The sequence below is a fragment of the Bombina bombina genome, chromosome 3, assembly GCF_027579735.1.
Source record: "Bombina bombina isolate aBomBom1 chromosome 3, aBomBom1.pri, whole genome shotgun sequence".
In the NCBI taxonomy this organism is placed as follows: domain Eukaryota; kingdom Metazoa; phylum Chordata; class Amphibia; order Anura; family Bombinatoridae; genus Bombina; species Bombina bombina.
Window position 1 is genome coordinate 2095097 of NC_069501.1, and position 27179 is coordinate 2122275.

At 43.1% G+C, this 27179-nt stretch overlaps 1 protein-coding gene across 1 annotated transcript in view; it reads left to right on the plus strand.

Annotated features, from left to right (window-relative positions):
* LOC128652176 (ATP-dependent DNA helicase Q4) overlaps positions 1–23666 on the plus strand; it is a 394067-nt gene extending 370401 nt beyond the window's left edge. The window contains exon 9 of the mRNA XM_053705114.1: positions 23432–23666. Coding sequence (XP_053561089.1) covers positions 23432–23553 — 122 coding nt within the window. The 3' untranslated portion in view covers positions 23554–23666. The remainder of the gene's footprint in view (positions 1–23431) is intronic.
* Positions 23667–27179: the final 3513 nt, after the last annotated feature.

Consider the following 27179-nt stretch of genomic DNA (forward strand, 5'->3'; position numbering starts at 1 on the left):
GTCTGCTATATACTCTTGTACCATTACCTCTGCTGATATGTTTCAGTACTGGTTTAGCTGTGTGCTATATGGGGATGGGTGTCTTCTGGTAAGTATATATCCTTTTTTAAGACACTCTCAGCTATGTTTGGCACTTTATATTATAAAGTTTTTAATGTATATTGCATATATTTGCCATGAGTCAGGTCTGTGTATATTTCCCCTTTCAGTCTAACAGTTTCAGCATGGAAATTATGTTTATGGGAGATTTTAGGTATTTTTTTCTTACCTGGGGTTCCAGTTAGTTGTAACTTGGAGTCTGTTTTTCAAAATTTTCGTAGGCTAATTAGGCTTGTGATAACGCAAAAGGCTTTTTTTTGTGTCATTTTTGGCGCAAAAATTTTGGGCACGAAGTTGCGTCTGTTGTGACGTGAGTCGCGTCATTTCTTGCGTCTTTGACGCAATTCTTTTTGCCGCAAAGTCGCCTCTATTATGACACGAGTTGCGTCATTTCATTTTGTTAGCTTTGGCGCCAAAAGTTTTTTCCTCTGCATTTTCATCATCTTTGCGTCATTCTTGGTGCCAAAATGTGTTATATTAAGACTCTCCCTCTTTTGCTCACTTCTCTCATTTGTTTATAGATGGCTATGATGTTTGTTTTTGATTTTACTTTTGTATAAGAATTTTATCATAAGCATTTCTTTCTAATGACACAATGAGTCCACGGATCATCTAATTACTAATGGGATATATCACTCCTGCCCAGCAGGAGGCGGCAAAGAGCACCACAGCAAAGCTGTTAAATATCACCTCCCTTCCCTCCCACCCCAGTCATTCTCTTTGTCTACGTTTGAGCAAGGAAGTGGTAAAGTTAGGTGTTAGAAAATGATTCTTCAAGCAAGATTTTATTATTTTTTAAGTAGTGCAAGATTGTGCTACTTTGTTCTGGGGTGTAGCCGTAGTCCACATCAGTCTCTTCAGTAGGGCAGTGGTGGCTTTAGAGCAATGGGAACTTGTGGGACATAATTCTCACTGTGCCTCCCATGTATTTATGCTGCCCTAATTCTGAAAACCTGAGTTGGATTACTCAGTCTTTATCTCCTTTTTCCACAGGTCTATGTGAGGGAGAGGACCTCTCAAACCTGGTGAGCTGCCCTGCTATCGGGCAGATTGGTGAGGTAAGTGCTGACTTTGTTATTTGTGGGGCTAATAAGGAAAAAGAAACTCAGAAAAAGTGGGCACTTTAATTCAGAGGAAACTTATATAAAGGGCTCAGAGTGAGGGCACTTTATTTATAAAGAGGGACACTTAAACTCTCCTATACATAGAGAGGGCTTATATAACAGCCTTTGATGCAGGATCTGGGGCTGAGGATATTTATGCTCAGGTGGCTTCACTTCTCCCCATGGCTAAACTTTAAGACAAAATGCCGACTAGGAGATTCTTTTTTGATGGGAACGCCCACGATGGGCGGAGCTATTGGAGGCGGCAATCGGTGTTGCGCGCCACTTCTCTTCACTTCCGAGTGCCGGAGAGAGTGAGACTACAGGGTCTGTCTAGAAACGCATGATTAGCTAAAAGCATGCGTTTCTAGGACCGGAGAACGGCTCACTTCATCTTCTGCTGAGTTCCGGATCGTTTAACTAGTGGGATTGCAAAGTACCGGTGCAGCAGGAAAGGTAGGCATCTCAGCAAAGAAGCTGAGGTGTAGAGGTGTTCTGTTATAGCTATTTAGCAAATTAGCCCATTCTGCAGACAAAAGTAAAAAAAAGTCACTGTTTAAAATTTAAAGGGACAGTAACGTTTTTTTTCTGTTTTAATTTTTATTAAAAAGTTAAGGTTTTTATTTCATAATTTGATCCATTGTGAGTCAGAATGGACCAAGAGGCTTTGCAAAATGTCACTTGTTCTTTGTGTTTTGATGCCAATGTGGAACCACCAATCCCTTTATGTTCCTCATGTATTGAGAGAACGTTAAATTATAGGGATAGACTTTTTTCTGAGCCAACATTTATTCAAGGTGGATGCTGTTCAGGAGTCTAATGACAATGTTCAATATATGCCGTAGCTTTCTCCTCAAGCGTCCCAAATTTTACCGCCCACACATGCAGTGCCCTGCGCTTCCCCTCTTACTCCTTCTGGAGTTACTTTACAAGACATTCAAACTGTTGCTAACACCTAAGTGTGCAACCCTAGGGGGCGCTTTAAGACTGAAATTGTCTAAGTGTATCGACAGAGGCCCTTAGCCTATTATTAAGAAATATCCAAAACTGGTATGATCCCAACTCAAAAATAAAATAAGTAAACCAATAATTAAATGAACGTAAATACAAATTCTTAATGATAATTAGGATTACTAAATGAATGAGTAAAAAAGTATATGAACCAGTATACAGTACCTCAGTCTAAGATTGGTTAGTATAGCAATATAATATATTGATTGGTAATATATAATAACCGTACAGTAGTTAAATATTAATAAAACATTACACTATATTGGTAAACTTAGCTGAGTCCAAATATGAAGGTCTAATAAGTATGAGTCCAGTGTAAATGGATTCCAAAAAGGTACATCTGTTGTAGAGGTTTGTCTGAATATGTCCTCCTATATGATGGGGCAGCTCCTCTCGTGGGAAAGGGTGAAAAAACTGGAATCTGTGAAGAAAATCACAAAGAGAGAGGGCGCCTCCTAGTGCAACTCTGTGGGAATGGTTGTAATCACAGGTCAGGTAGATAGTATAATACTCACAAAATGAGCAGCACCCATGTGCTAATTGATGCAGGCTGGGGAATTAACAGTGACCCAGCTACACTGATCCTGCGACAGGATGTTGGGTCCATGTAATCCAGGGAACAAGAAAAGCTCAGGCTTCCAAAGCGTAGTTTAAAAAGTGATTTATTAAAAGTGAGGATATATACAATATATCCAAACCATAAGAATAACAACAAATGTTTTAAAAACAGTTGCAACGCGTTTCTCAGCCAGACTGGCTGTTTCATCAGGCATCTGTCTTAACAATGGAAGCTCTGGCTTTTTGTAACACATAAAACATACTCGCCCCACCCATATCCCTCCCCCAACCCCATGTTAAAACAATTAAGCTAATTGTACTAAAGCATTTTACTATTGACAGCAAGTAAATATGCAAATAGCAAATGGTTACAATGAAAAAACACACATGTCTTAATCCCATGCATACAGTAAATGATTACAATAAAACAAAACATTCCCCAATCTCATGCAACACAGAATATTCCGTCTGCATAGGCATGAAATAACACGTGGGCACAAAGTACAAGAAAACAGAAAAACCCTCCATCTCAAGATCAGTCCACGCCATTTGACCCTGTGTTATAATCATAAAAACAGATGACAAACATATGTCTGCGCTAACCCACATACCTTATCCCAAGATGTGTAGATATGTAATCGATCAACAATTGATTTAGGTTTTACCTTTATTTTCTGAGTTGATGGAAGTCTCATTTATTTAAAAAAGGATACTTGTATGTGCACAATGGGATCAGACCTTTTGATTAAAAATCGTACAATACTGCTAATGGATCTAACATAATCGCTGTGCTAAAAAACGATATCGCCATAGGATCGCACTAATAAGGCACGCTAAACAGAGCAAGAAGTCTAAAACTCAAAGCTACAGTGATTAAGGCGCTATTCCGGCAGGTTATAAGCTGCTGTGATGAGAAGGTATAATGCAAAGACTGAACGGAGATAATACAAGTAGCGTGATTGGATGTGTGATGTGATCAATAAGGTAAATGATGTGTGATTGGATATAGAAGTGACTGACGTGTAATGAAGTGCAAGAGGGGAGTGATATTGACACTATAAGATAACAAACGCTACTTGTATTATCTCCGTTCAGTCTTTGCATTATACCTTCTCATCACAGCAGCTAGTGCTAATATCACTTCTTGCTCTGTTTAGCGTGCCTTATTAGTGCAATCCTATGGCGATATCGTTTTTTAGCACAGCGATTATGTTAGATCCATTAGCAGTATTGTACGATTTTTAATCAAAAGGTCTGATGATACTTAATAAATATCCCATTGTGCACATACAAGTATCCTTTTTTAAATAAATGAGACTTCCATCAACTCAGAAAATAAAGGTAAAACCTAAATCAATTGTTGATCAATTACATATCTACACATCTTGGGATAAGGTATGTGGGTTAGCGCAGACATATGTTTGTCATCTGTTTTTATGATTATAACACAGGGTCAAATGGCGTGGACTGATCTTGAGATGGAGGGTTTTTCTGTTTTCTTTTACTTTGTGCCCAAGTGTTATTTCATGCCTATGCAGACGGAATATTCTGTGTTGCATGAGATTGGGGAATGTTTTGTTTTATTGTAATCATTTACTGTATGCATGGGATTAAGACATGTGTGTTTTTTCATTGTAACCATTTGCTATTTTCATATTTACTTGCTGTTAGCTTAATTGTTTTAACATGGGGTTGGGGGAGGGATATGGGTGGGGCGAGTATGTTTTATGTGCTATAAAAAGCCAGAGCTTCCATTGTTAAGACAGATGCCTGATGAAACAGCCAGTCTGGCTGAGAAACGCGTTGCAACTGTTTTTAAAACATTTGTTGTTATTTTTATGGTTTGGATATATTGTATATATATCCTCACTTTTAATAAATCACTTTTTAAACTACACTTTGGAAGCCTGAGCCTTTACAAGACATTGCTTCCCTCATGTCTTCTGCAGTTTCTGATGCGTTGTCTGCTTTTCCCTTGTTGCAGGGAATATGCAAGAGAAAAAATAAACATTGTTAGCGAGGTTACTGATACAGTTGTTGCTATTTTGAATACCCCCTCCCAGAAGCCTGAGGAGGAGGATACTTTGGTAGCATCTGAAGGTGAAATCTCAGACTCAGTGTAATTCCTCCTACTGATTCTGAAGTTATATCCTTCAGGTTTCAGCTAGAACACCTCTGTCTGTTACTCAAGGAGGTTTTAGCTACTCTGGATGACAGCGACACCATGGTTGTTGTCAATCCTAAAAGGTCCAGTAAGCTACATAAGTATTTTGATATACCTTCCATGGTGAAAGTTTTTCCTGTACCAGATTGAGCTACTGAGATTATTGCTAAGGAATGGGGGAGAGACTGGGTATCCCTTTTTTCTCCATCCCCTGTATTTAAAAGGTTTCCTATAGCAGATTCTATCAAGGAATCTTGGCAGACGGTATCCAAGGTAAAATTTCCATGCTAGCCAAGAGAACTACTATTCCTATAGAGGATAGTTGCTTCTTTAAGGATCCTATGAATAAGAAGTTACAGGATATGTACACCAGGGTTTACAATGACAACACACGGTTTGTATGGCTACTGTCACTCGTGCGGTAGCATACTGTTTGATGCCTTTTCTGAATCTATTAAAAACAGACTCTTCCCTTGAAGAAATCCAGGTTAGGATAAAGGCCCTTAAGTTGGCCAACTCCTTTACCACGGATGCTTCCCTTCAGGTTATTAAGCTGGGAGCTACAATTTCGAGTTTTTGCCATACTGGCCCGAAGATCTTGGTCTGCGGATGTGTCATCTAAGTCTAAACTTTTGCTGATTCCTTACAAAGGAAAGACTTTGTTTGGGCCGGGGGTTGACGGAAATAATTGCTGACATCACAGGAGGAAAGGGACTTTTCCTCCTTCAGGATAAGATAAATAATCAATAGGGATGTCAGAGTAATTTTCGTTCCTTTCGGAATTTCAATGGAAATCCTTTCACTTCCTCCTCCAAGCAGGAGTAGTCTAAGCCCCAATCAGTCTTGGAACATGGGAAAACAATCCAAAAAGCCTGCTATTGCATCAAATGCAGCATTAGGGGTCTGCCCCTGATCCGGGACCGGATCTTGTGGGGGGCAGACTTTCATTTTTCGTTCAGACTTAGGTACGAGATGTTCAGGATCCCTGGGCGGTGGACTTCGTGTCCCAGGGATACAAACTAGAGTCAAGACCTTTCCTCCCAGGGGCAGTTTCCTGCTTTCAAGATTATCTGTAGACCAGACACAGAGAGAGGCGTTCTTACACTGTGTTCGGGACTTCTACGACCTGGGAGTGATGGTTCCTGTTACAATGCAGGAATGAGGTCTGGGGTTCTATTCCAATCTGTTTGTGGTTCCCAAACAAAAAGGGAACCTTCAGACCGATTTTAGATCTCGAGTCTAAGCAAATTCATCAGAGTGCCGTACTTCAAGATGGAAACCATTTGTTCCATTCTTCCTTTGGTCCAAGAGGGTCAATTTATGACAATGGTGGATTTAAAATACACGTACCTGCTTGTTTCCCTGCACAGGGACCATCACAAGTTTCTAAGGTTTGCTTTTCTAGTCTTTCACTTTGTTTGTGGCTCTTCCATTTGGTCTTACCACAGTTACCAGAATTTCCTCAAAGGTCCTGGGATCCCTGCTAGCGGTACTCCGATTGTGGGGCATTGCAGTGGCACCTTATCTGAATGACATTCTAGTTCAGGCGTCTTCCTTTCAACAAGCAAGATCTCACACGGACATGTTATCTTTCCTGTGGTCTCATGGATGTAAGGTGAATTTGGAAGAGAGTTCCTTAGTTCCAAATACAAAGGTGTTTTTCTTGGGAACCATAATAGAATCCTTATCGATGAAGATTTTTCTGACAGAGTCAGGAAATCAAAGATTTTTGATTCTTGCCTAGCACTTCAGTCCTCTCCTCGGCCATCAGTGGCTCAGTGTATGGAGGTAATCAGGCTGATGGTAGCAGCAATAGACATCATCCCGGTCGTCCGTTTCCATCTCAGATCTCTGCAGTTAAGGCGCAGGCAGTGGAACAGAGATTATGCGGATCTGTCTCCCCGATTACTGCTGGAGCAGGAGGCAAGAGATTCTCTATTTTTGGTGCATGTCTCTGGATCATCTTTCCCAGGGAACCTGCTTTCGCAGAACCTCTTGGATGATTGTGACAACAGATGCCAGCCTTCTGGGAGGCTCTCTAAAGAATCAGAGAACCGGGACTCGGTCGGAGTGTGTTCTTCCCATAAACATTCTGGAACTGAGAGCAAACTTCAATGCTCTCCTGGCCTGGTCTCAGTTAACTTCGACCCAGTTCTTCAGGTTCCAGCCAGACAATTTAGCCTCAGTGGTTTTCATCAACCATCAGGGAGGAGCTAGGAGTTCCTTGGCCATGATAGAGGTAGCCAAGATCATTCAGTGGTCAGAGACCCACAATTGCTGTGGCGGACTTCCTGAGCAGGCAGACCCTTCACCCGGGGGAGTGGGAGCTCCATCCGGAAGTGTTTTCCAGCCTGATTCTCAAATGGGGTCATCCGGGAATTGAAACTCATGGCATCTTGGCAGAATGCCAAGCTCCCGAGGTACGGTACTGAGACACGCTCTAGCAGTACCTTTGAATTTTAGTCTTGCATACCTATTGTCTCAGTTCGCTTTTTTTCCTCGAGTAATTGCTCAAATCAATCAGGAGAGGGCGTCGGTGACCCTCAATGCACCGGTGTAGCCTCGCAGGATTTGGTATGCAGACCTGGTGGACATGTCATCTCTTCCACCTTGGAGACTTCAGTTGGGAAAGGACCTTCTATTTCAAGGGGCCTTTCTTAATACAAATTTAGTTTCTCAGAGTCTGACTGATTGGCGATTGAACGCTTAAATTTATCTAAGCGTGGATTTCGGACTCGGTCATTGGGACCTTGATTCACGTAAACCTGTGAATAGAAAGATTTACCATAAGATATCTATATCTGTGTGAATCCAAAGGCTAATCTTGGAGTAGAGTTGGGATTCCTAGAATTCAGTTTTTTCTCAAAGAAGGTTTGGAAAAGGGTTTATTGACAAGTTCCCTAATGGGTCAAATATCTGCTTTCTCTATTTTGTTACTTAAGCGTCTGGGGATATCTCAGACGTTCTAACTTTTTGTCAGGCCTTGCTCAGGCTCAGACCTGTGTTCAAACCAGTTACGCCTTCCTGGAGTCTTATTTTGGTTCTTTAAGGGGCTCCGTTGGAGCCTAGGCATTTCTTAGATATTAAGTAGTTATCTTGGGAAGTTTTGTTTCTTGTTGCTATTTTTCTGCTCGTAGAGTGTCAGCGCTCTCTGCATTACAGAATGAGTTCCCTTACCTTATTTTTCATTCGATAAGGTGGCCTTATGTACTAAATTAGGGTTTCTCCCTAAAGTAGTTGCAGATCGGAACATTAATCAGAAGATTGTTGTTCCTTCCTTGTGTCCTAATCCTCCTCAGGAGGAACGGCTTCTAAACAATCTGGACGTGGTACGTGCACTAAAAATCTATTTACAGGCGACTAAGGATTTTATTCAGTCTTCGGTTTAACGTAAGGGACAGAAAGCTAAGGCTGCTTCTCTTTCTTTGTGGTTGAAGAGTATCATTTGCTTTGCCTATGAATCTGCTGGACAGCAGCCTCCTGAGGGAGTAACGTCTCTTTCTACGAGGGTTGTTTCCTCTTCTTGGGCATTCAAAGATGAAGCCTCTATGAAACAGATTTGCAAGGCTGCAACTTGGTCCATCTGTTTAGGTTTCCTGTCTTGTCCCTCCCTTATCATCTGTGTACTCTAGCTTGGGTATTGATTCCCAACAGTAATTAATGATGATCTGTGGACTCATCATGTCATTAGAAAGAAAACAAAATTTATGCTTACCTGATAAATTTATTTATTTCTTGACACGATGAGTCCACGGCCCGCCCTGCTATTTAGACAGGTTGTTAGTATTTTATAAACTTCAGACACCTCTGCACCTTGTTGCTTCCTTTCTCTCCTTTACTTCGGTCGAATGACTGGGGTGGGAGGGAAGGGAGGTGATATTTAACAGCTTGGCTGTGGTGCTCTTTGCCGCCTCCTGCTGGGCAGGAGTGATATTCCCAACAGTAATTAATGATGATCCGTGGACTCATCGTGTCAAGAAAGAAAGAAATTTCAGGTAAACATAAATTTAGTTTTTTTTCCCATTCCTGAAATTGCTATTTTGAGGAAATTGTATATTTTGTTTAAATGTTATTTTTTCTTTTTTGTTACATTTTGCAAGATGTCTCAAACTGATCCTGCCTCTGATGTTACTAAGCTGCCTGAACACAATTCTACCAAAGCTAAGTGTGTTTGTTGTAAATTAGCTGATCTTACTTCTTCAGCTCAAATATGTGGCACTTGTTATGATAAATTATTACATGCTGATAATGTTTCTATTTTACTGTTATTCTGTCACACTCTAATGTACATGATATTCCTGCAGATATGAAAAATGATATTGCTGCAGCCATAGAGAAGGCTATGACTGCTATTACACCTTCAAATAAACATAAAAAGGTCTTTCCAAACAAAATTTGTATTGATCGACAGCATACTGAAGTATCTTCTGCTGATGAGGCTTTTTCTGGCTCTGAGGATCCTGCTTCAGAGACTGAAATTGACAAATCTACTTTTCTTTTTAAGATTGAATATATTTGTTCTTTATTAAATGAAGTATTGTTTACTTTGGGTATTGAGGAGTCTAGTCCTCTTGATAACAAAACTAGCAAACATTTGAATTCTGTTTTTAAAACGTCTGAGGTTACTCCTGGAGTTTTTCCTGTTCCAGATGCTATCTCTAATATGATTACTAAAGAATGGTCTAAGCCTGGTGCTTTTTTTTAACCCTTCTTCTAGGTTAAAGAAGCTATATCCTTTACCTGTGGCCAATTTAGAGTTTTGGGGAAAAGTCCCTAAGGTTGATGGGGCTATTTCCATTCTTGCCAAACGTACTACTATTTCTATGGAAGATAATATCCTTTAAGGATCCTTTAGATAGGAAGATTGAATCTTATCTTAAAATAGCATATTTACATACTGGCTATATTCTTAGACCTGCTATTTCTATGGCTGATGTTGCTGCTGCCTCAACTTTTTGGTTGGACAGTTTAGCACAGCAGTTATCAGATCCTGAATTGTCTAGCATTGTTCTTTTACTTCAACATGCTAATCATTTCATTTGTGATGCTAAATATATGTCTTTAGCTATTCTTACTAGAAGAGCTGTATGGCTTAAATCTTGGAATGCTGACATGTCTAAATCTAGATTATTATCTCTATCGTTTCAGGCTAATGATTTATTTGGTTCTTAATTGGATTCTATTATCTCCACTATCACTGGGGGAAAGGGAGTTTTTCTGCCCCAAGATAAGGAATCTAAGGGTAAGTTTAAAGCTCCCAATCATTTTCGTTCCTTTTGTCAGAATAGAGAACAAAAGACCTCTCCTTCCCCTAAGGCCTCTAGTTCTAATTGGAGACCATCTCCGAATTGGAATAAATCTTAGCCTTATAAGAAACCAAATCCAGCCCCTAAGACTGCATGAAGTTGCGGCCCTCAAACCAGTTTAGCTGGTGGGGGGCAGATTGAAATTATTTCAAGACATTTAGACAGATTCTGTTCAAACTCAGTGGATTCAGGATATTGTTTCTCAAGGGTATCGAATAGGTTTCAGAATAAGACCTCCCATGGGAAGATTATTTCTTTCTTTCTCATGTTCCAACAAACCCTGTGAAGGCTCAGGCTTTTCAGAAGTGTGTTTCAGACCTAGAGCTTTCAGGGGTGATTGTTCCAGTTCCTCAGCAGGAACAGGGTTTGGGTTTGGGTTTTTATTCAAATCTGTTCATTGTCCCAAAGAAAGAAGATTCGTTCAGACCAATTCTGGATCTGAAATGTTAAATCATTTTGTAACCGTCCCAACTTTCAAGATGGTGATTATAAGGACTATTCTGCCTTTTGTTCAGCAAGGTCATTTCATGTCCACAATAGACTTACAGGACACTTATCTTCACTTTCCGATTCATCCAGACCACTCGTTTTCTGAGATTCTCTTTTCTAGACAAGCATTACCAATTTGTCACTCTTCTGTTTGGCCTAGCGACAGCTCCAAGAATCTTCTCAAAGGTTCTCTGTGCCCTTCTATCTGTAATCAGAGAGCAGGGTATTGCAGTGTTTCCTTATCTTGACGATATCTTGGTACTAGCTCAATCTTTTTATTTAGCAGAGTCTCAGGCGAAACAACTAGTGTGGTTTCTTCAAAGACATGATTGGAGGATCAATTCACAAAAGAGTTTCTTGATTCCTCGGACAAGGGTCACCTTTTTAGGTTTCCAGATAGATTCAGTGTCCATGACTCTTTCTATGACAGACAAGAGACAAATGAAGTTGGTTTTTGCTTGTCTAAACCTTTATTCTTGATCATTCCCTTTAGTGGCTATGTGCATGGATGTTTTAGGTCTCATGACTGCAGCATCTGACGTGATCCCCTTTGCTCATTTTCATATGAGGCCTCTACAGCTTTGCATGTTGCACCAATGGTGCAGGGATTATACTCAGATATCACAACTGATATACTTAAATCCCAACACTCAACTCTCTCTGACTTAGTGGTTAGACCATCACCTTATTGTTCAAGGGGCCTCCTTTGTTCGTCCTACCTGGACTGTGATCTCAACAGATGCAAGTCTTACAGGTTGGGGAGCTGTCTGGGGGTCTCTGACAGCACAAGGGGTTTGGTATCCTCAAGAGGTGAGGTTAACAATCAATATTTTAGAGCTCCGTGCTATTTTCAGATCTTTTCAGGTGTGGCCTTTATTGAAAAGAGAACTTTACATTTGTTTTCAGACAGACAATATCACAACAGTGGCATATGTCAATCATCAAGGAGGGACTCACAGTCCTTCAGTAATGAAAGAAGTATCTTGGATACTTTCTTGGCCGGAATCTAACTCTTTTCAAATTTCTGTGATTCATATCCCAGATGTAGACAGTTGGGAAGCAGATTATCTCAGCCGTCAGACTTTTCATCCGGGGAATGGTTTCTCCATCCAGATGTGTTTTTTCATCTTGTACATATGTGGGGTCTTCCAGAAGTAGATCTGATGGCCTCTCATCTAAACAAGAAGCTTCCCAGATACCTTTCCAGGTCTAGGGATCCTCAGGCGGAGATGGTGGGTGCCTTAGCAGTTCCTTGGTTTTATCAATACATTTTTCCGCCTCTGGTTCTTCTTCCAAGGATGATCTCCAAGATCATAATGGAACAATCTTATGTGTTTCTGATAACACCAGTATGGCCTCCCAGGTTTTGGTATGCGAATCTTGTCCGGATGTCCAGTTGCCAGCTTTGCCCACTTACTTTAACGCCAGGCCTTCTGTCTCAAGGGCCATTTTTCTATCAGGATCTCAAATCTGTAAATTTGAAGGCATGGAAATTGAACGCTTAGTGCTTAGTCATAGAGGTTTCTCTGACTCATCGATTAGCACTATGATACAGGCTTGTAAGCCTGTTTCAAAGAACATTTATCATCTGGTTTGGAAAACCTATATTTCATAGTGTTCCACCCATGATTATTCTTGGCATTCTTTCAGAATTCCTAGGATTTTACAGTTTGTTCAGGATGGTTTGGATAAAGGGTTGTCTGCAAATACTTTGAAAGGACAAATTTCTGCTATTTCTGTCTTATTTCATAGAAAGATTGCTAAGCTTCCTAATATTCACTGTTTTGTTCAGGCTTTGACTCATATCAAACCTGTTATTAAATCTATTTCTCCTCCTTGGAGTCTCAATTTGGTATTGAAGATTTTACAGGCTTCTCCTTTTGAGCCTATGCATTCTCTGGATATTAAATTATTTTCTTGGAAAGTATTATTTTTTTTTACTATCTCTTCTGCTAGAAGAGTTTCTGAATTATCTGCTCTCTCTTGTGAGTCTCCTTATCTTATTTTCCATCAAGATAAAGCTGTTTTGCGGACTTAGTTTACATTTTTTCCTAAAGTTGTGAATTCAAACAACATTAATAGGGAAATAGTTGTTCCTTCCTTGTGTCCTAATCCTAAGAATATTCTTGAAAGGTCATTCTTTGGATGTGGTAAGAGTTTTGAAATATTATGTTGAGGCTACTAAAGATTTCAGAAAGACTTTTATTCTATTTGTTATTTTTTCTGGTTCCAGGAAAGGTCAGAGAGCCTCTGCCATTTCTCTGGCATCTTGGTTTTCTTTGCATACATTTACTAAATTTTACCATTTTGATGTGTTTGCTTCTTCGGAAGTAGCCTTTGGTAGAAAGGCCAAAGGCTGTCTGTTTGATTTTAGTGCCTTTGAGTTTTTTTAAATTTTTAAGTAAACAATATTTTTTGGGGATTTAATGTCTCAGTGGATATAGCTGTTTTTATTTTATCCCTCCCTCTCTAGTGACTTGTGGACTTCCACATCTTGGGTATTATACCCCATACATCACTAGCTCATGGACTCTTGTCAATTACATGAAAGAAAACAAAATTTATGCAAGAACTTACTTGATAAATTAATTTCTTTCATAGTGGCAAGAGTCCATGAGACCCACCCTATTTCTTTTTAAAGACATGATGAGTCCACGGATTTCATCCTTATTTGTGGGATTACGCTTCCTGGTCAGCAGGAGGAGGCAAAGAGCACCACAGCAGAGCTGTATATATAGCTCCTCCCTTCCCTCCCACTCCAGTCATGCTCTTTGCCTACGTTAGTGATAGGAAGAGGTAAAGTGAGGTGTTAGTATAGATTCTTCAATCAAGAGTTTATTATTTTTAAAGTTCCTTTCTGAACTCGGAAGTTAAGCATGGCCAGACTTGGTCAGTACCTGGATGGGAGGCTGCCTGGGAACACCAGGTGCGGTAAACTTACTTCTAGCCATTCCATACAAGGGGAAGACTTTGTTCAGACCCGATCTGAAGGAGATTATCTCTGATATCACGGGAGGTAAGGGTCATCTCCCGCAAGACGAGAAAAATAAAGAAAAAAGGACGAAAAACTATTTTGTTTCTTTCGTAATTTCAGGGGAAACTCTCCTTCTTCTTCTTCTTCCTCCTAAGCAGGAACAGTCCAGACCTATATGGAGACCCATCCAGTTTTGGAACAAGTGATAGCGGTCCAAGAAGCCGACTAGTGATTCCAAGACAGCATGGAAGGTATATCGGATCTTGTAGGGGGCAGGTTTTCCTTTTTGTTCTAAGCCTGGGTTCGGGATGTTCAGGATCCTTGGACAATAGAAATTGTATCTCAGAGATACAATCGTCAGTTCAAGATTTTTTTCCCCCAGAGGCAGATTCCTAATGTTGAGGTCATCTGCAGACCAGATAAAAGGGGGAGGCGTTCTTCCATTGTGTAAGAGACCTCTCAGCTCTGGGAGTGATTGTTTTTGGAACCGGGACTGGGGTTTTATTCCCATCTTTTTGTGGTTCCCAAAAAGGAGGGGACTTTCAAACCATTTCTAAACAAGTTTCTCACGGTACCGTCCATCTTTCAAGATGGAAACTATTCATACCATTCTCCCATTGATCCAGGAGGGTCAATTTATGACGACAGTGGATCTAAAGGATGCATATCTTTATGTGCCTATCCACAGAGATCATCACAAGTTCCTGAGGTTTGCCTTTCTGGGGTCTCTACTGGCGGTTATAAGGGCATTGCGGTGGCGCCTTATCTGGACGATATTCTAATCCAGGCGTCATCTTATCCGCTAACAAGGTACCATACCGACATTGTGCTATCCTTCCTGAGAACTCACAGGTGGAAGGTAAATCTGGAAAAGAGTTTAATTCCGCAGACGAGGGTACCCTTCCTGGGGTCTCTAATCGACTCTATATCCATGAGATTTTTTCTGACAGAGGTCAGAAAGTCAAAGATTCTGAATACATGTTGAGCCCTTCAGTCCACTCCTCGGCCGTCAGTGGCTCAGTCCATGGATGTAATCGGATTGATGGTGGCGGCAATGGATATCATACCGTTTGCTCGGTTTCATCTCAGGCCTCTGCAGCTAAGCATGCTCAGGCAGTGGAATGGAGATTATACAGATTTGTCTCCTCGAATAACCCTAGATCTGGAGACGAGGGACTCTCTTCATTGGTGGTTGTCTCTGGATCATCTATCCCAGGGGACATGCTTTTGCAGACCTTCATGGGTGATTGTGACAACGGATGCCAGCCTTTTAGGATGGGGAGCAGTCTGGGGCTCTTTAAAGGCTCAGGGACTATGGACTCAGGCAGAGTCTCTCCTTCCCATCAACATTCTAGAGCTGAGTGCGATCTTCAATGCGCTTCAGGCCTGGCCTCAGTTGGCTTCGGCCAAATTCATCAGATTCCAGTCAGACAACATAACGACGGCGGCTTACATCAATCATCAGGGAGGAACAAGGAGTTCCTTAGCGATGATCGAAGTGGCCAAGATAATCCAGTGGGCGGTCTACATCCCAGGGGTGGACAACTGGGAGGCAGATTTTCTGAGCAGGCAGACTTTTCATCCAGGAGAGTGGGAACTCCATCCGGATATATTCTTCAACCTGATTCTCAGATGGGGTTGGCCGGAGTTGGATCTCATGGCATCTCGTCAGCATGCCAAGCTTCCGAGATACGGGTCCAGGTCCAGGTACCCCCAGGCCGAGCTGATAGATGCCTTGGCAGTTCCTTGGTCCTTCAGCCTAGCATATCTATTCCATTTGCGCTTCTTCCCCGGGTTATTGCTCGAATCAAACAGGAGAGGGCATCAGTTATCCTCATTGCTCCTGCGTGGCCTCGCAGGATTTGGTATGCCGATCTGGTGGACATGTCATCTCTGCCATCTTGGAAGCTTCCATTGAGGAAGGACCTTCTCATTCAGGGTCCCTTCCGTCACCCCAATCTAGTTTCTCTGCAGCTGACTGCTTGGAGATTGAACGCTTAATCTTATCCAAGCAAGGGTTTTCTGATTCGGTCATAGATGCCTTAATTCAGGCGCGTAAGCCAGTAACTAGGAAGATTTACCATAAGATATGGCGCAAATATCTTTATTGGTGTGAATCCAAGGGCTACTTATGGAGTAGAGTTAGGATTCCCAGGATTTTGTCTTTTCTCCAGGAAGGATTGGAGAAGGGGTTATCAGCGAGTTCCCTAAAGGGTCAGATCTCTGCCTTATCTATTTTGTTGCACAAGCGTCAGGCAGATGTACCAGATATTCAATCTTTTTGTCAGGCTTTGATTAGAATCAGGCCTGTGTTTAAACCAATTGCTTCTCCATGGAGTTTACATTTAGTTCTTAAAGTTCTTCAAGGGGTTCCGTTTGAACCTATGCATTCCATAGATATTGCCATTTTTTCTGCTCAAAGAGTGTATGAGCTTTCGGCATTACAATATAATTCTCCTTACCTTATTTTTCATTCGGATAAGGTTGTGTTACGTACTAAACTTGGTTTTCTTCCTAAAGTTGTTTCAGACAAGAACATTAATCAGGAGATTGTTGTTCCTTCCTTGTGTCCTATTCCTTCTTCTCAGAAGGAACGCCTACTACACAATTTGGACATAGTCCGTGCTTTAAAATTTTACTTACAATCGACTAAGGACTTTCGTCAATCGTCTTCTTTATTTGTCGTTTTTTTGGGGAAAATGTAAGGGTCAGAAAGCTACGGCTACCTCTCTTTCTTTTTGGCTGTAGAGTATCATCCGTTTTGCATATGAGACTGCTGGACAGCAGCCTCCTGAAAAAATTACGGCTCATTCCACTAGGGCTGTTGCTTCCTCATGGGCATTCAAAAATGATGCTTCTGTTGAACAGATTTGCAAGGCTGCAACTTGGTCCTCTCTTCACACTTTTTCTAAATGTTACAAATTTGATACCTTTGCCTCGGCTGAGGCTGTTTTTGGGAGAAAGGTTCTTCAAGCAGTGGTGCCTTCCGTTTAGGTTCCCTGTCTTGTCCCTCCCTTTTCATCTGTGTACTATAGCTTTGGTATTGTATCCCACAAGTAAGGATGAAATCCGTGGACTCATCGTGTCTTTAAAAAGAAAATTTATGCTTACCTGATAAATTTGTTTATTTTTAGACACGAGGAGTCCACAGCCCGCCCTGTTCTATGAGACAGGTTATTATTTTGGTTAAACTTCAGACACCTCTGCACCTTGGCTTTTCCTTTCTCTTCTTAACTTCGGTCGAATGACTGGAGTGGGAGGGAAGGGAGGAGCTATATATACAACTCTGCTGTGGTGCTCTTTGCCTCCTCCTGCTGACCAGGAGGCGTAATCCCACAAGTAAGGATGAAATTTGTGGACTCATTGTGTCTAAAAAGAAACACATTTATCAGGTAAGCATAAAATTTCTTTTTTTTGTGGTTTTGATTCCTGTTCCTCTTTTTGTATGCTTTTTACTCCTTTTTTTTTTTTTTTTTTTTTTACACCTCAATACTTGGCTATACGTTAAACTGAGGTATGAGTGAGGTGGGAGGTGTATTTATAGGCATTTTGAGGTTTGTGAATTGTGCCCCCTCCTGGTAGGAATGTATATCCAATATGTCACTAGTTAATGGACTCTTGCCACTATGAAATAAATTAATTTATCAGGTAAGTTCTTGCATAAATTATGTTTTCTCACACGCACACACACCCTGACCTCACCTCTCTCGCACACACTCTGACCTCACATCTCTAAAACACACACTGACCTCACATCTCTAAAACACTCTCTGACCTCACATCTCTCTCTCACACACACACACACACACTGACCTTACATCTCTTACACACTGACCTCACATCTCTCTCACACACACACTGACCTCACATCTCACACACACACACACTGACCTCACATTTCACACACACACACACTGACCTCATATTTCTCTCACACACACACTAATCTCAGGTTACACACACACACACACACTAATCTCATTTTTCACTCACACTGACCTCACATCTCACACATGCACCAATCTCATGTCAGTGTGTGGAGCGTGGTCAGTGTGTAGTGCAGGTCAGTGTGCCTGTGGGATGTGGTCAGTGTGCAGTGTATGTCAGTGTGCCTATAAGACGTGGTTAGTGTGTTGTGCAGGTCATTGTGTCTATGGGACGTGGTCAGTGTACCTATGGGACATGGTTAATGTGCGTGTCAGTGTGCCCATGGAACATGATTAGTGTGTGGTGCATGTAAGTGTGCTTTTGGAACGTGGTCAGTGTGTGGTGCAGGTCAGTGTGCTTTTGGAACGTGGTCAGTGTGTGGTGCAGGTCAGTGTGCCTATGGAACAATCAGTGTATGATGCATGCCAGTGTGCCTATGGAACGTGGTCAGTTTGTGGTGCGTCAGTGTGCCTATGGGACGTGGTCCATGTGTGGTGCATGTCAGTGTGCCTATGGAACGTTGTCAGTGTGTGGTGCAGGTCAGTGTGCCTATGGAACATTGTCAGTGTGTGGTGCAGGTCAGTGTGCCTATGGAACATGATCAGTGTGTGGTGCGTGCCAGTGTGCCTATGGAACGTGATCAGTGTGTGGTGCGTCAGTGTGCCTCTGGGGCGTGGTCTATGTGTGGTGTGTCAGTGTGCCTGTGGGACGTCGTCCATGTGTGGTGCATGTCAGTGTGCTTTTGGAACATGGTCAGTGTGTGGTGTGTGCCAGTGTGCCTATGGAACGTGGTCAGTGTGTGGTGTGTCAGTGTGCCTCTGGGGCGTGGTCTATGTGTGGTGTGTCAGTGTGCCTGTGGGATGTCGTCCATGTGTGGTGCATGTCAGTGTGCTTTTGGAACATGGTCAGTGTGTGGTGCGTGCCAGTGTGCCTATGGAACATGGTCAGTGTGTGGTGCGTGCCAGTATGTCTATGAAACGTGGTTAGTGTGTGGTGCAGGTCAGTGTGCTTTTGGAACGTGGTCAGTGTGTGGTGCAGGTCAGTGTGCCTATGGAATGTGGTCCATGTGTGGTGCATGTCAGTATGCCTATGGAACATGGTCAGTGTGTGGTGCGTGCCAGTGTGCCTATGGAACATGGTCCATGTGTGGTGCATGTCAGTATGACTATGGGATGTGGTCATTCTGTGTTGCATGTCAGTATGCCCATGGAACATGATCAGGGTGTGGTGTGTGTCAATATGCCTATGGAATGTGGTCAGGGTGTAGTGTGTCTCGGTGTGCCTATGAAACGTGGTGTGTGTCAGTGCACCTATGGAACGTGGTGTGTGTCGGTGTGCCTATGGAACGTGGTGTGTGTCGGTGTACCTATGGAACGTGGTGTGTGTCGGTGTGCCTATGGAACGTGGTGCGTGTCGGTGTGCCTATGGAACGTGGTGCGTGTCGGTGTGCCTATGGAACATGGTGCGTGTCGGTGTGCCTATGGAACGCGGTGCGTGTCAGTGTGCCTATGGAACGTGGTGCGTGTCAGTGTGCCTATGGAACGTGGTGCGTGTCGGTGTGCCTATGGAATGTGGTCAGGGTGTAGTGTGTCTCGGTGTGCCTATGGAACGTGGTGTGTGTCAGTGCGCCTATGGAACGTGGTGTGTGTCGGTGTACCTATGGAACGTGGTGTGTGTCGGTGTGCCTATGGAACGTGGTGCGTGTCGGTGTGCCTATGGAACGTGGTGCGTGTCGGTGTGCCTATGGAACGTGGTGCGTGTCGGTGTGCCTATGGAACGTGGTGCGTGTCAGTGTGCCTATGGAACGTGGTGCGTGTCAGTGTGCCTATGGAACGTGGTGCGTGTCGGTGTGCCTATGGAACGTGGTGCGTGTCGGTGTGCCTATGGAACGTGGTGCGTGTCAGTGTGCCTATGGAACGTGGTGCGTGTCAGTATGCCTATTGAATGTGGAACATTCTGTGTTGCATGTCAGTATGCCCATGGAACATGATCAGGATGTGGTGTGTGTCAATATGCCTATGGAATGTGATCAGGGTGTAGTGTGTCTCGGTGTGCCTATGGAACGTGGTGTGTGTCAGTGCACCTATAGAACGTGGTGTGTGTTGGTGTGCCTATGGAACGTGGTGTGTGTCGGTGTACCTATGGAACGTGGTGTGTGTCGGTGTGCCTATGGAACGTGGTGCATGTCGGTGTCCCTATGGAACGTGGTGCATGTCGGTGTCCCTATGGAACGTGGTGTGTGTCGGTGTACCTATGGAACATGGTGCGTGTCGGTGTGCCTATGGAACGTGGTGCGTGTCAGTGTGCCTATGGAACGTGGTGCGTGTCAGTGTGCCTATGGAACGTGGTGCGTGTCGGTGTGCCTATGGAATGTGGTCAGGGTGTAGTGTGTCTCGGTGTGCCTATGGAACGTGGTGTGTGTCAGTGCGCCTATGGAACGTGGTGTGTGTCGGTGTACCTATGGAACGTGGTGTGTGTCGGTGTGCCTATGGAACGTGGTGCGTGTCGGTGTGCCTATGGAACGTGGTGCGTGTCGGTGTGCCTATGGAACGTGGTGCGTGTCGGTGTGCCTATGGAACGTGGTGCGTGTCGGTGTGCCTATGGAACGTGGTGCGTGTCAGTGTGCCTATGGAACGTGGTGCGTGTCAGTGTGCCTATGGAACGTGGTGCGTGTCGGTGTGCCTATGGAACGTGGTGCGTGTCGGTGTGCCTATGGAACGTGGTGCGTGTCGGTGTGCCTATGGAACGTGGTGCGTGTCAGTATGCCTATTGAATGTGGAACATTCTGTGTTGCATGTCAGTATGCCCATGGAACATGATCAGGATGTGGTGTGTGTCAATATGCCTATGGAATGTGATCAGGGTGTAGTGTGTCTCAGTGTGCCTATGGAACGTGGTGTGTGTCAGTGCACCTATAGAACGTGGTGTGTGTTGGTGTGCCTATGGAACGTGGTGTGTGTCGGTGTGCCTATGGAACGTGGTGCATGTCGGTGTCCCTATGGAATGTGGTGCGTGTCGGTGTGCCTATGGAACGTGGTGCGTGTTGGTGTGCCTATGGAACGTGGTGCGTGTCAGTGTGCCTATGGAACGTGGTGCGTGTCGGTGTGCCTATGGAACGTGGTGCGTGTCAGTATGCCTATGGAATGTGGTCAGTGTGTGGTGTGTGTCAGTATGCCTATGGGACGTGGTCAGTTTGTGTTGCGTGTCAGTATGCCTATGGAACGTGGTCAGTGTGTGGTGTGTGTCAGTATGCCTATGGAATGTGGTCAGTGTGTGGTTCGTGTCAGTATGCCTATGGAACGTGGTCAGTGTGTGGTGCGTGTCAGTATGCCTATGGAACGTGGTCAGTCTGTGGTGCGTGTCAATATGCCTATGGTACGTGGTCAATGTGTGGTGCATGTCAATATGCCTATGGAACGTGGTCAGTGTGTGGTGCGTGTCAATATGCCTATGGTACGTGGTCAGTGTGTGGTGCATGTCAATATGCCTATGGAACGTGGTCAGTGTGTGGTGCGTGTCAATATGCCTATGGTACGTGGTCAGTGTGTGGTGCATGTCAGTATGCCTATGGAACATGGTCAGTGTGTGGTGCGTGCCAGTGTGCCTATGGAACATGGTCAGTGTGTGGTGCGTGCCAATATGTCTATGAAACGTGGTCAGTGTGTGGTGCAGGTCAGTGTGCTTTTGGAACGTGGTCAGTGTGTGGTGCAGGTCAGTGTGCCTATGGAACGTGGTCCATGTGTGGTGCATGTCAGTATGCCTATGGAACATGGTCAGTGTGTGGTGCGTGCCAGTGTGCCTATGGAACATGGTCCATGTGTGGTGCATGTCAGTATGACTATGGGATGTGGTCAGTGTGTGTTGCATGTCAGTATGCCCATGGAACATGGTCAGGGTGTGGTGTGTGTCAATATGCCTATGGAATGTGGTCAGGGTGTAGTGTGTCTCGGTGTGCCTATGGAACGTGGTGTGTGTCAGTGCGCCTATGGAACGTGGTGTGTGTCGGTGTGCCTATGGAACGTGGTGTGTGTCAGTGTGCCTATGGAACGTGGTGTGTGTCGGTGTGCCTATGGAACTTGGTGTGTGTCAGTGTGCCTATGGAACGTGGTGCGTGTCGGTGTGCCTATGGAACGTGGTGCGTGTCGGTGTGCCTATGGAACGTGGTGCGTGTCAGTGTGCCTATGGAACGTGGTGCGTGTCGGTGTGCCTATGGAACGTGGTGCGTGTCGGTGTGCCTATGGAACGTGGTGTGTGTCGGTGTGCCTATGGAACGTGGTGTGTGCCTATGGAACGTGGTGTGTGTCGGTGTACCTATGGAATGTGGTGCGTATTAGTATGTCTATGGGATGTGGTCGGTGTGTGGTGCGTGTCGGTGTGCCTATGGAACGTGGTGCGTATTAGTATGCCTATGGGATGTGGTCAGTGTATGGTGCGTCTCGGTGTGCCTATGGAACGTGGTGCGTATTAGTATGCCTATGGGGATGTGGTCAGTGTGTGGTGTGTGTCGGTGTACCTATGGAATGTGGTGTCGGTGTGCCTATTGAACGTTGTGTGTGTCGGTGTACCTATGGAATGTGGTGTGTGTTGGTGTGCCTATGGAATGTGGTGTGTGTCGGTGTGCCTATGGAACGTGGTCAGTGTGTGGTGCGTGTCAGTATGCCTATGGAACGTGGTCAGTGTGTGGTGCGTGTCAGTATGCCTATGGAACGTGGTCAGTGTGTGGTGCGTGTCAATATGCCTATGGTACGTGGTCAGTGTGTGGTGCATGTCAATATGCCTATGGAACGTGGTCAGTGTGTGGTGCGTGTCAATATGCCTATGGTACGTGGTCAGTGTGTGGTGCATGTCAATATGCCTATGGAACGTGGTCAGTGTGTGGTGCGTGTCAATATGCCTATGGTACGTGGTCAGTGTGTGGTGCATGTCAATATGCCTATGGAACGTGGTCAGTGTGTGGTGCGTGTCAATATGCCTATGGTACGTGGTCAGTGTGTGGTGCATGTCAATATGCCTATGGAACATGGTCAGTGTGTGGTGCGTGCCAGTGTGCCTATGGAACATGGTCAGTGTGTGGTGCGTGCCAGTATGTCTATGAAACGTGGTCAGTGTGTGGTGCAGGTCAGTGTGCTTTTGGAACGTGGTCAGTGTGTGGTGCAGGTCAGTGTGCCTATGGAACGTGGTCCATGTGTGGTGCATGTCAGTATGCCTATGGAACATGGTCAGTGTGTGGTGCGTGCCAGTGTGCCTATGGAATGTGGTCAGTGTGTGGTTCGTGTCAGTATGCCTATGGAACGTGGTCAGTGTGTGGTGCGTGTCAGTATGCCTATGGAACGTGGTCAGTCTGTGGTGCGTGTAAATATGCCTATGGAACGTGGTCAGTGTGTGGTGCGTGTCAATATGCCTATGGAACGTGGTCAGTGTGTGGTGCGTGTCAATATGCCTATGGTATTGGTCAGTGTGTGGTGCATGTCAGTATGCCTATAGTATTGGTCAGTGTGTGGTGCGTGTCAATATGCCTATGGTATTGGTCAGTGTGTGGTGCGTGTCAATATGCCTATGGTATTGGTCAGTGTGTGGTGCGTGTCAATATGCCTATGGTATTGGTCAGTGTGTGGTGCGTGTCAATATGCCTATGGTATTGGTCAGTGGTATTGGTCAGTGTGTGGTGCGTGTCAATATCCCTATGGAACGTGGTCAGTGTGTGGTGCGTGTCAATATGCCTATGGTATTGGTCAGTGTGTGGTGCATGTCAATATCCCTATGGAACGTGGTCAGTGTACTAACACTACTTGTGTTGCAGGTAGTCCATGTTATCCAGCAGAGATTTATGGAAGGGACCGCAGGTTCTGGAGGAAATATATCCAACTTGACTTCAATGAATTGATGCAGCTTTGCAAGGAAGAAATTATCCGATTTAAATGAGGATTAGAATGTGGGACGTCGCCGTGAGGGTCACCTGCTTATTACTATTTCTTGTACAGAGATTTTTATATTTGCTACTTTAATAAATAAGAGTTACTATTTCTTGTGTGTTATCTGTAGACGTACGTGTTGTCTTTTGTAGCTAGAAGAACTTATTTACTAACCAATGCCCCAAATGTCTTCTTATAGATCAGCCATTTTCTTCAGCTCCCCCTTTTCCCTATTAGACCAGCTGGTAGCACTCACCAACGAAGGGTTTATAGGCTCCAGAGACCAAAAGTCTGAAGCCCTGCCCATTCATGAGGTTAGAATGCTCCTCCCCTTCCTGTTACAGACCCACCCAGCCCCCCCTTTACCAAATGAGTACAGTCATTCTAAAAACAGGTTTATGCCATCACTTGAGGGTTGTACTAGGTGCTTTCTTTTCTTCATAAATGGAAAGAATCCACAGCTGCATTCATTACTTTTGGGAATTCAGAACCTGGCCACCAGGAGGAGGCAAAGACACCCCAGTCAAAAAGCTTAAATACCTCCCCCATTTCCCTCATCCCCCAGTCATTCTTTCCCTTTCGTCCCAGGAGGTTGGCAGAGAAGTGTCAGAAGTTTTCGATTGCCTCATATGGAGGGTAGTACTCTTCGGCATGGGACTGGAGTTTTAAATAGTCCTGTCAGCCTTTCGTTGAGTGCATGGGTGAAAGTTAGAGTCCGGAGATGCAGGGAATCATATTAACAGCTCCACAAGCAATCAGCGTTGATGAGTTTCGCTGCTTGCTTTTTTTTCTCTCAAGTCCATGGCAGAAGCGACGCTACTATCTGTCACACTTGAATGGCCGTGTTCCTGTTCCACGACGTAGATTCTAGTAAGATTGTTTCATTTTTCTTTCATCATGGATGTATTGTAATTACAACTGTTTATCCTAGAGGGGCTACAACCTTTTGGGGATAACTTTTACATAGGGTCTCAGTGAGGCTCCTTTTTGTATCTAGGAATCAAGGGTTAATATCTCCTGAGGGGGTTTTATTGAACTGGGGGGTTTATAATCATGTTTATGTGATTCTGTTTGCTACTGTATAGTGTTGCTTCGGGTCATGGCTATTTTGGAACATAACGGCTAATGTCTAGTGACGCGGCCTTTATGGTCGGGCGCGCTTTTGCATGGACTGCACGGTTTACCTTGTGACTCCATTTCCTTATTCCTGACCGTGTGGCGACGGAGAAATCTTAGTCTGCTCGTGTCTGGTTCTCTGGAGGTGGTGAGTGCCCCAGCCATTGGGGGTGTAAGGTGCCGTTAAGATTTTTCTTATTGGTCCATTATTTAAAAAAAAAAAAAAAAAAAATTATTGAGGTTTTTTATCACATACAAAAAAACATTGATTGCCTTTTATCATCAGAAAAAAACAAAACAAAACAAAAATATATATAAAAATAATATAAAGGAAAATATACCAATCATTATAGAATAAACAACCGATAGGCTAATGAGACCTCATTTTTACAATATACTAGCATTAGGCTGACTAGTTAAGGGCCAAATTTAAAGGCCCGATGATCTAAGAATGCGAGACAAAATTGATAGTCAGATGGGTAGCTCTTTATGAGCTTCAAATAAGAGATAAATGGGTGCATAGTAAAAAAGAGGAGGGGTTTTCTAGATGTTCAATAACAATCAGCGGGTAAGCACCGCTTAAAATACACATTATTAAGCTAGAATGTAATATAAGTAAGTGGCAGAAAAGGTAAGAAAGGTAGTAGGGAGAGGGGGGGGAGGGAGGGCGGAGCCATATAGCAAAATATTATGAGGAGTGTGACTAGACAACTAGAGCAGTTATCAAAGGGGTTATTATAGGACCAGATAGCGGCAAGAACCATATAACATTTGGGAATCTTGAGAATTATAAGTGTATAAATGTAAATATGCTATTAAACGATTTATGCTGTGCATAAATGTAAATGTAAGCAAAACTTTGAGGTGCAAAGAACTTTAACCTGTAAAGCGAGTAGGAACGGCATTGTAACTCTTAGGAAGCTGGTCAGTGAACTATAAGGCTAGCTACTAGTAGAGCATATTACTCTAGCCCGGTGGGCCCAAGGATCTCATTAATAAAACAGAATTATTAACCCGCATATCTGGTGTAGAGACCTTAGGTACATATTAAGAAATGGTCTAATCTGGTGACTGTAGTAAAGACAACATAAATGTAGTTATTAATAACCAGGCATAACACATGTGTAGTGACTGCAGCATTCACCTGACACCTATATGTAGTAAGGCTTGCTAACAAAAATGTGTAGCCCATTATCTGAGCGATATAGAAAAGTAGTATTATATATAATATAGCATATAATAGAAACTGACTTCCCAAACCTAAACATGTTATTGGAATTGCGAGGTGAGAGCTTGATTGAAATATTTGTAAAATCGTAATATAGGTCCCAGATTATAGCTATCTAACCACACAATGTTGCAAATAGTAAAGGGAGGATATATAGAGACATATCAGGGCCACATATACTAAGGGTGAGATCTAACGTGGACGGTGAGTGATATTATCACACAGAAACCATGGGACAGGACTTTACATTACATTAGAGGCTACCATAAAATAGTAATAACTCGCAAAGTAACTATAAAAGTTATATCTAAAAGAAATGTTTTAACAAATAATCACAGCACATATTGAACTGCCTCATTACCAGATAAGAAAAACGGTCCGTGCCGTTGCAGATAGAATAAATATGAAAGTGCAACAGGTACAACATTTCCAGTACAGATTTGCTGATATAACATAGAGATTGATAGGGAAAGACAATACTTTTAGATATTATCATCTAGAGTTAAACATATAAAATAACATATATGGCCCTGAGTCAGATAGTATATGGGATGTTATGCAGAGTACTCATAATCTAGCTGGGAGCCTGCAGACCTACCACATTCGAAATATAGTATTAGAGAGCAATGGTAAGATGACTGTTTGATAACTCCAATGTATATTGCACCTGCATGGAGCTTAATTGTAAAACCTTATGGTTAACATTAGGACACATAAACAAGCAATATATAATATCCTATTAACAGTCCTGCAGTACAAATCTGCGTGTAGTACACCCAACATAAATTAAATAGGATCTGTACTGGCTACCATAAATCTATAACTAAACAGTTGAGATAAGGCTCAAGCTAATACTCCCTCCTAATAATATGAAATTAAGTTAATGACATAACATTTTGAGGGATAAATGTTACTGAAGTATATATGCTATGATACAAGGTCTTACAAGGCAAACTGTGCAAGCTGACAACCTGGCCATAAAATGAAGAATAATGGTATCTATATATGTTGAATGCCAGGTATGTTTTTGTAGCCAAGAGGGAAACGAGCTCCATTCAGATGAAAACCAACACTAATATGTATGCTTAGTTAGGTATATCAAGATATATATATATATATATATATATATATATATATATATATATATATATATATATATATATATATATATATATATATATATATAAAATACATAGGGATATGAGTGCCTGTCGAAAGAACCCCTCCTAACGCCCAAGCTAACAATGTATGAATACACATTTAATATTATGAACCTTGTACAGGATTGAAAG